Genomic DNA, 10,152 nt, shown 5'->3' on the forward strand with positions numbered 1-10,152 from the left:
TAATTTTTTAATATAAATTTTCATGTACACATGCATTAAAAACCTTAATGAAGAAATGATTTAAAAATATATCCTGTTAAATGTATGTTTGGGTTTGGTGTTTTCATTCCCGACTAGTTGTGTAATGGTCAGGATTCTACATAATGACAATCTGAATCATATTCACATGGTTTAAAGGTTCTTCAGATGAAAAAAATATTACTTCGTGTAGAACTGATTAGTTTAGAAACTATTTCAGTTGCATCTTGTGCATTTCCCTGCTCTGGATTTGGGTTAGTTTTCCCTCTCTGATTAAGTTGGCATTCAGAAATCTTAAATCCTACACATTCTGAGCTTTTATCTGTCTACATGTGTGTGTCTTGCTGATGGAATTAAGACTAGGATTAAGTGTTTTCCAGAAGTTTACAAGCTGCCAACGAATTTGCAGTGCTAGAGGGACAAAAATGACAGTACTAGAATAACACCTTTTTCTTATATTAATGGTCACCTCATCCCCTGCTCTCTGCTGAAACAGTGAGCTGGTCATATGCTTTCACCTTGGTATCCTACTGTCGGTTTCTGAAAGGCAGCTTAAAACAGCATAGTTTACTTAACCAACAGAGAAACAGGAATTTTCAGGTAAGTGCATCTAGATGCTCAGCATTTGTGTTCTTTTGAGGGATGTATGAGGTTTGTAGTGGAAAACAACCATTAGACCTTGTACAAATGGAGTGGATGCATGGTCCTTAACGGGCTCGGAAGCTGTCACTCTTCTCTCTAGAAGTTACTTCCTGAAGGACCACAACAGATGATCACGTAATGCAAATGCTCTAGTTTATTGATGAGACAGGACTTTGCTAATGCTTCCAGTGAATTCTAATTGCTGGCCTACTCACTGTTCATTTTCCATGGCTAGCAGATTTTTAATGGGTGCAGAGAAGGCCTTGACAGGTATAGAACAGGAGATAAGCAGTATCAGTCTGCACTGAGGAATCTGGGATCTTGGTGATCTGTGCATCATCAAAGCAGTACCAGTTTTTGGTGACCGAGTGCTTGCAGAATGCCGTGTAGTGGCCATCATCCAGAAAACCAGAGTGGTTCTGTAACAAAAACAGTCTGTTAAAACAGAAGGCTCACTCTCGCAAAGCTAGGAATTGACAACCTTTTTTTTTTGTTTGTTTGCACTTGGAAATGATGGGAGAGAAGCTTCTATCCTGCTTAGGCCTACAGCAAGGAATTCAAATAAATGCTTTCAAACAGAGCAAATAGATTATGATTACGCTTCTCTATTTTGCAATATTAAATTTGCAACCCAGCTATTAGCCCTGATAGGGGTCGCTATAAGCAGGCCCCACTTGTAGTGAGTGATGGAAAAAGAGACCACTTAGTCCTTATTTATAGACAGCATCCACGTGGGATCAGCTTGTGAGTTTGTGCTGAAAAGGCTGAGGCGGCTTCAACTGGGCATTATGTGCCAGCAGTGCATGCTTTTTAAAATTGGGATGTGACAGGGAGGAGAGAAGTGATAACGTCCCCTCTGTTCTTTGGTTACATACTGTTACTGGGTTATGTCTGTGGCAGGTTAAAAAAAAAAAGTGTATGAAAAAACATACATGTATATTTAATTTTTTACATATATATTTAAAAAAAAACCCCAAACCATAAATCACATATATAAAAACCTTGTTACTGGTTCGTTGTTAGTGAAGCACAGAGGAACCATGCTCTCTCACATGCTCTAACTGCAATTTTTAAGTGCATGGAACAGAGGTGACTCTTGCTCTGATCAAGTCCAAACTAACACAGGCTTCATCTGCTACCTGAGGCAGGGCAGTACAAATCACAGCAGGAAAGGCAAAGCTCACCGCTACAGCACACAGGCTGTACTCTGCATCCTTGCAGGAAAGTGGGGAACTGTAAGGAGAGAGATCCAGATTGCTGAGCGGATAGCAGATGTCAGTCGAGAGTTTCCTTTTGTGGTTGCCTTGCCATTCAAACCTGAAATACAATTTTGAACTAGTTTAAATAACACTCAACTTCTTTCTTGTATTATTGTGTTTGCTTAACTGATTTTCCTATGGGAAGGGAAAAACAACGAATGACTGCCCAGCATTTTGAAATAAAGGTCTGCATTAATATTGAGTACTACTGTAAACTGGCAGAAGATGCACCAAACCCACGAGATGTCCAGCAAGAAAAGCAAAGATCTTGTTTCCTGATCCTTCCATCCCTTAGAAACGGCAGAAGTCAAATGTCTGCATTACTGTCACTGTGTCCTAAGTGTGTTGGACTGCACTGCTGTCGGCTCTTCTTTCGTGCCAGGCTCCATCCCGCTTTCCTCTGCAACTTTTAGTACAGCAATATACTTTTAAACTTTTATAATGTGGCCAAGGGCTGCAGCTGGGGACCGCAAGTTCATTCAAGCGTGTCAAGGAAAGCAGATGCTGAATGGGAAGTTAAATAGTAAGTTTACATAGTTCTGGGAAGCCAGATCATCCCAGAGTAATTTTCTTTATAGGTGGGGAGTTGTTAAGAATAAATTCTTAAAAATAAATTTAGCATCTGGCCACGTGTGGCTAGTAAAGTTTGCTAGTCAGGAGCTCTTACACTGACGCGCTGCTCTGTTTAGTAGACCTAGTTGCTTAGACCTGATTTAGTTAAGGAATAAACAAAAATACAGTGTTTCAGCTGCAGTAATGACAAGCAAAACACCCTTTTTCAGTCCTGCACTTAGAACTCAAGTCACAAGCTCTCCCACTTGCCACAGGAACTCGTATTCACAGGGATGTCTGACGATACGAACCGCTGTACTACTCTGTAATCCCTCCTTGGCGGAGTGTTTCTTCCCTTCGGAGAAGAGATCCCAAATGTAGTGAGTGAAATTTGGTGGGCTGGAGTACAGATTAAGGCAGAACACCTTGTCTGAGATTTTAGGAATGCAACTTGCATGTTTGAGAGGTATATTTCTGTAACTGCCCATTTAGCTTCCAGGTATCAAAAGTACTAAACCCACCCATTTGTGGTGGTGGGTTTTTTTTTTTTCCCTTTTATGCAAATGCAGGTGACTGTCCTTCATGTCTCACAGCCCCCCCCCAGGAAACAGCTGTGTCCTACCCCATATAGACAGTACCTCTTTAGGTGAAAAATAATGATATACGGTGCCTTGGTTATGGTGGCCTTTACTGCAGCATCTTGTTTAGTTCCACACCAGGAACAGTGGATTTGGTTGTTCCAGGTCAGTGTGTCTTGCTGAAAGAAGCATTTGAGACAGTCCTGTCAAAAAAACAGGGAAAAAAAATATTGATCGAACAGATCTCCACCCCTGAAGATCCTAAGCAAGGTAAGAGAAGGGTTTGCCATATTTTGGAGCTCTCTTCCTAATTGAAGCATGACGTAGCAAGGCTGACATTACAAACACACTTGGAACAGAAAGCAGCCAACATTGGCTTCCTCTTTCCCCCCCAAAATGAGGAAATACTTTGGTGAGTGAAAGAAACCCTCGCAGTTGCTGTTGAACAATCTTAATATCCCTCATCCCATAGCAATTCAGGAGCATTGCTCCCATAACCTTACTGGCCTCTGCGGTCCAGAGACCAGTACCGAAACCCCACGTCTCTTAGGACCAGTTCAAAGACTATCCATTAGTGCCCAGGAAACCAAAGTAACTAAAAACCTGCATCTTTTTAATAACACGTATTAGTCTAAGCCACCTATCCCCACATGAAGTAGAAACCAGCAGGAACGTATTCAGAGTCGTACCTGCAGAGAGCACCCGCTCTTAGAAGGGACGGGCAGGGAAAGAACGGTGAAGCTCTCGGGTCTGTCGGTGGTGGTCTTGCATTCCAGACACGTGATATCATAACTGAGTTGTCCCTCAAATAACTGTGTGATAATAGATGTTTCGCCGACACTCCCTCTGCTTGCTTTTGCATCGGTTACGCACCTTCTTTTGCTTGACTATACAGAAGAAAAAAAAAAAAATTAACAAAATGTAGGTAACCAACTGTTTCAGACGTGCCTTCACTGGGTTTTAATGGTTGCTGCCCACTGCCTGTGTAGGCGAGTAGTTAGTCTTGTCACAGAACTTGGCTCTAAAATGCTATTACTTTACTTGATGTTTCATATATGCAGAGTAAGGTAAATTCCTTTTCTGAGAGAAATTAAACAAAAATATAATATTCTGGACACTGGACAGGAGCAACTTAATTGCTAGACAAGCTCTTCATCAGTAGATCTGAAGAGAAGAAATGCAGACATGGGGTCATGGCAGACACGAAGATTTCAGGCAGATGAAAAGGGGAAGAACGTAAAGCATGGAAGGAGCAAGGAGAGGGAGAGGTGAGGATAATGGAGCTACAGACAGCATTATCATTTAGATGGGGGCTGCAATTTGATGTAGCATTAGACAAGAAACAAATGAATTACTCTGTGTGCGTAGGTATGAAACAAAGGAAGAAAACGGCAATTTTTAGCAGCCACATCATGTAGTTTGGAAGGGGAGGATAGGCAATTACTACATGGAATGCTAGATCATGAAATGCAAAGAGGAAACAGCTATGGTCCCCAAAACACCACAGCTGGGCTCTTACATTCTTGAGAGCCTCGTGGAGCTCGTTCAGCACACAGATCAGAAACTCCTGTGCATCCTGCTGAGTCTTCTTGCTAAAAGCTGGGTACCGCTTCCCAAGGACTGAATGAAAAACCTCTGGGGAAACACAGTCAAATTCTCCAAGCCACATATTGGACATCAAACAGCCAAAGGCAGTCGCAGACTCACCATTCTCCCTTGGAAAAAAATAAACATAAATTTCAGGTAAAGCAAGAAAAAGATGGTGGTTCCACCTTCAAAGGGGAGCATAATACATAAACTTAGAAAAATATATGCAGGTACAGTTCGGCTCTGACAGCCTGTCATTTGGTTTGAGGGACTCTGCAGATACTAGAAAGTAGTAGGAATCATCATCGAGACAGCAATAACAGTGGTATTACCATCAAAATGGAAAAAGAAGTATAATGCTTAAGTTACCCAGCAAGGAAGAATGGCTCAGGGTCTCAGAGGAAGGGGAAGGAAACCAGCTCGTGGCTGATTTGACTATAAGGGCCTAGTGGGGAGCTGGTGGGTGGCTGCCTTGGACATTCTCATGGCAACATGTATCTTTGGGAAGGAAAATGGCAGTGCCAAGCAGAAAAATATAAGTAGCGTGAATAAATCGACTTACTTGTGTAGGGCTGCTTTGTACTTTCCTGAGAGGAAATACTCCACGAGCGGCGGCACGCTGCAGAGGCACTGCAAAATTGCATTCATGTAGCATGTGTTGCCCAGATTCCTCAGGCCGGTGAGCCCTGGGCGCTGGCTGTTCATCTCCACCGGTTCCTTGCAGGAATACTTCACATTTTCCAAGCAAATGGAGTCATACTTCCACCTACTAGGAAAAAAAACCCACAACAGTGGAAATCTAAAATGCTACGGTTCTTTTTGTGTTATGTTTTTTAGAAAGCAGTACTATCTTGCAGAGACATTTCCTGCTGTTTCAGGATCATTATTCTTCTTCATAAGTCACATTCACATTTACTTTCATCAAGCTAATACAGTGGTAAAGACTCCCATCTCCCACACTAAGCTCTTCCCAATATGGTGAGATCCACCATTAAGAGGTATTATTTCAATACCTGGGGTTTTAGAGTTAGTCCTAAAAATTCCACTTAGTCTTTGACTCTATGCACAATTACTCGAAAACTATCACCAGCTGTAAATAGCTATCTTAAGCATTTCTCCCTACAGAATACATACTATATTTCATTTCCTCAGTGGTCTGGTACTTATATATTTTCTAAAACCGTAAGTTGCAGTCCAGATGCTACTATAAACAGGTTATTCTCTAGACTTTTTCCATAAAATGTTACTTAATTCACATTAAGAAAATTTTAGGTTTGTTTTCTTGTTGCACAAGTCTGTCCTGGACCAAACTGTCCCCATCCCCAGCTGGCAGAAGGGAGGTCTGAACACAGACCCTGTGCAACCCAGACATGCTCGCTGATGTTGAATTTTTAAAGGTCGCTATTTTATTCCGATGCAGGAGGAGGGAAAATTCTGAAACTTCAACAACCTTTGTAGAACAAGAAAAGCTGTTTTTCCCTTCAGCTCAACAACATGTGCCTAAGTTCCCATTTCTGGAGACCTCCCAGGCCAACAGCCATTTTCTGTCATCTGCTACCTAGAAAATAACTACAAAACGGTTTCCTTTTAGATTTCACTAACAGCAGAGCCAACATTTCCAAACAGCTCTACCTATAGACCAGTCTTCTATGAAAACGCTTAATTCCATCTTTTATAGCCATCTCTGAGAAACACTGACTCAGAGGAGAAAACATTGGGACCGTCAGGTACAGAAAATGGCTGGGAAGCCACCGGCAGCCTCGCAGGGAGCCTCTGCTTGCCCCAGCACAGGCAGGCAGGCAGGCTGCCTCTCGCCCTCGTCTCTTCACACCATCACCTCTTCCATCCCGTTTCACGGCACGACTAGCACGGTCCCGTGTGTCCCACCCCCTGGGCTCCCCTTGCTCCGCCGCTTTGTGATGCCGTTCTGTTCCATCGGTTCTCATCCCGCCCCCGCCTCCTTCCTACGTGCCACCCAAAACAACCCTGGGAAGAGATGGGCACCCACCCATTCCACGGGGCAGAGAGTTTCAGCCTGACCCACATATATTCATGTTTGCTCATACTTGTATTGGTGTTTATTATTGCCGTGCTCTGAGGGAAGGGCAGTGATGACTGAGGGTGTTGACCATAAAAAGATGGAGCTCCCTCAAAACATCACGCTGAATTAGTTTATTGGTGTTTAGAAAAATTTCCTGGGAAAAAGGGTAGTGGCAGAGAAGTGTCTTTTTAATTAGCTAATGAGACAGCATAGCTGATCTCTAAATTTCATACACCACTGAAGAGCAGCAGGTTTTCCCTAGTTAACATACAATTTGGGAAGTAACAAATATCCACAGAAGAGGCCCAGGAAGCCATTAAAAAAAATCCCTAATTATCTTACTTGTTAAGCTTCAAGCAAAGGATGTCTCCCATTCTTCTTCGGACAGCTTATCTGCTGTCACTGCTATCAATCTCCCAAACTGTGTATCTGCAAACTGAGATATAAAAGCAACACAGCCCCCCACTGTTACTATTCAAAATCTGATCTACATCTTTGTAAATGGAACTGTAATATTATATGTACTTTACCAAGAGTTTCAAACGTCTTAAAATCTAAATTATAATCCCATGGGTTAAACCTAAGACTTTTAACAAGAATGTATAAATGCCTGAATACGTACCAATATGTAAGTATATTCAGAGTGGGTTTTTTCCACCCTGAAATGTTTAAGTTTTGTTGATGAATTTCAAATTTATTCAGTTCAAATATGCAAAGTATAAGGTTGAAATGCAACGCTGTGATTGTCTGTACCTAGATGGAGGTACTTTATCAAAGGGCTACAGGTAAAACACAGAGACAAGTGCATGTTGCAGATTTATTGAAAGACTTGCTGCAGACCAACTGCAGTTGACTTGTTTTGCTTTGGATAATTGAAATACACCAGACATTTCCATTACATGTGCAGAGGATTTATGCAGTCTTATTCTTATCTCTGCGCAGGTATAGATTGAAGCCTGTAATGCAACTGTGGTCTGTACAGAAGTATAGGAGTTCTGTAAATTCTCTGAAAGCCTGTTTTGATGGAGCCTTTGTTCCCATTTGTATGAGAGCATCTCCAAGGCCCCCTGCTTATTCCTGCAGCCCTTCGGGGCGGGGGGGAAGTATGAATTAACTTCTGATAATGTACACCAATACAGAAATAAAATCAAAATGGGAATTTGGACAGTTGCGACATTGGAGAAAATATCAAGAAATGACAAGAACAGCAAGGAATTCATTTTACTCAGCCACTTAGATAAATTGTATTCAATTGGATGACTCTCCATGTTTTCCTGATTTTATCTTCTTTTTGACAAAACCAGTCATGATAAGTATCCATTCCTAGTTTGGAATACAGGGTACATTGCCAGCAGCTTGCATTCTTCTGCTGGTTAATGAATTTTTGATGCTTTGTGTGATTTTTTTCTCTGCCTCCTTTATCCTTCATTTTAGCAGCTTTTCCAGTCTAAAAAACAAACCAAGAAAAGTTTAAATCAAAATTGTGATATTTTGATGATGGGATGTATAGCTTGACATTTTGTTAGGGTAAGAAAGGGCTAACAAGGCTTTCTGGCTTTGGGTCACTAGCTTACCTGTCATGCAGTTATAAATATCCCTTCGAAGGAAGATAACCAATAATATAAATTGGTTTTATTCTTCTGTCTTCCCATGAACCATTTTTGTCACTGGCAAGTGACATAGGTGCTTCCAGTAGTCATTTATCCACGTTCCTAGTTGCTCCTGGCATGCCTCTCCTACCCCTGGTCTCTCTCATGACTGGCAGATTTGATTCTCACAACCTCATCCTGGTTCCTGTTCTACACTGCTGCTCCCTTCCCACCACCTGTTCAGGCTCAGGGGACGTCCCTCGCCAGTCTCCGCACACGAGCGCAACAGAAGCCAGATGATATCAGTTACTAAATCTTGCTTAGAACAAATACCGTATTTTCTACCATGGACTTCACAGGACATACTGACTGAAACTCATGTGGGATGGAGGAAGTCAGATGTTTCACGCAAGCTTAGGGAAAGGCTGAGCTAAGGCCATGGCAGAGGCTGAGGAATGACCACAAACATCTGACTTGAAGAAACAACATTCCAGCAAATTTCTGCAACAGATCTGCTCAGCTGTAGCAAGGGTGTGAGGGATGAGGAAGCTTCCTCCTGCCTAGCGTCACCTTCCAAGGGCAGCTTTTGTTAGTAGTTAATTGCATTTTGTGGAAACAAGATGAGAGAAGGATGCCACCGGTTGCAATGGTCATTACTCACATCTTCTGAAAAGGCAAAGGCTGAAGTTTCAATCTCAGAAAATAATCAGCTCACCATTTTTCTCAACTTCAAAGCTCCCTGCAAGAAAGAGTTTTTCAGGTACGTTCAAACATCAATTTGTCCTAACCCTCCTCTTCCTGCTCTGCAACACCCCTCAGCAATTGTTGGGGCTTAGCTTCCACCTCTACTACTACTTATACCACTATCCGTATCTCAAACTCAGCACAAACCCAACAATATAGCAGCATGGCACAATCATGGAAAACCACTGCCTGGAAAGTCTTTTTTTTTTTTGTGCGTGTTAGATTTTCTTTTATTAGCTTCTGGTGTAGTGCAACAACACACGCTGACATGTCTTCACCCTTCTACATGGTTAAATAATACTGAGATATATTTCATTATTACTAATGAAACAGTAATTAGCCCTATACCCCCAGCATATCTCACCCTTCCTGCCCACCTCATCTGGAACCTCCATGTCAGGAACTTGCTCCTTGATTTTCTTGGCAAGCTCCTGTTACTGGACTAAATATTCTCATCATCTGCTCTAAAAAAAGGCAAATGCACAAAAATAAATTACAACCCCCAAAGGCTTAGCAGCTACAAACTGTTCACAAGCTTTATGTTTACAGTGATGTGCTCGTGCACGCCACCACAGAATTTTCTAGAGTAATTTAATGCACTTAAGTTCCTCCATATCAGCTATGGTGGGGCCAGAATTGTATCTTGATTTCACTCCATTAATGACAAGCATGAGCACAGCCAACTATTTATTTAGAGCAAGAGCACCAAGTAAGATACGTTGTAAAACGTACTGAGAACAGCAGACGGAAGGAACCAAGTAATTTGTTTTTCTTATAGAGGACAGGGAACAACGACACTGCAAACTATTTAGCAGTTGGCAGCATTAACGAGGGCTGTTTCAACTTCTACTAATTCTTAAAAATGTTCTTATCAAAAGTAAGAGTCTTTGCATTCCTACAGAGGGAAACACATTAACGAATAAGGAAGGTAACTTGAAGAAACATGTTGAAAAGCAAGTGCTATGGTCATACACAGGCTGAAGACAGCATTAAAAAGCACTTTTTGAAACCATTATTGGGAAACAATAAGGTAAATCCAATCTTCAGTAGACCTCATGCAGGTAGAACAAAATTTGTATTGAAAACTATAAATCACTGAAATCATTAAATACATTGTCAGTATTTTTAAAAGACTATAAATA

At 41.6% G+C, this 10,152-nt stretch overlaps 1 protein-coding gene across 1 annotated transcript; it reads right to left on the minus strand.

Annotated features, from left to right (window-relative positions):
* Positions 1-902: 902 nt before the first annotated feature.
* Positions 903-6,582, minus strand: USP50 (ubiquitin specific peptidase 50). The gene is made up of 7 exons (XM_075714157.1): positions 6,269-6,582; positions 5,199-5,402; positions 4,569-4,764; positions 3,739-3,936; positions 3,110-3,252; positions 1,845-1,977; positions 903-1,079 (listed from the first exon to the last, which is right to left on the minus strand). The coding sequence occupies exons 1-7, from the start codon at positions 6,580-6,582 to the stop codon at positions 903-905; spliced, it is 1,365 nt and encodes a 454-aa protein (XP_075570272.1).
* Between the last annotated feature and the right edge of the window lie 3,570 nt (positions 6,583-10,152).

The sequence above is a fragment of the Pelecanus crispus genome, chromosome 7 (assembly GCF_030463565.1).
Source record: "Pelecanus crispus isolate bPelCri1 chromosome 7, bPelCri1.pri, whole genome shotgun sequence".
NCBI classification, from domain to species: Eukaryota; Metazoa; Chordata; class Aves; order Pelecaniformes; family Pelecanidae; genus Pelecanus; species Pelecanus crispus.

Bases quoted from the DNA above. Each gene is read 5' to 3' on its own strand.
- USP50 (XM_075714157.1), bottom strand. From the start codon at position 6,582: ATGAGAACCGATGGAACAGAACGGCATCACAAAGCGGCGGAGCAAGGG. The intron at 5,403-6,268 runs GTAGAGCTGTTT...TTTTCCTAGTAG, and splicing joins CATAGAAGACTGGTCTATAG to GTGGAAGTATGACTCCATTT. The intron at 1,080-1,844 runs GTGAGCTTTGCC...TTTTTGTTACAG, and splicing joins ACAGCCTGTGTGCTGTAGCG to AACCACTCTGGTTTTCTGGA.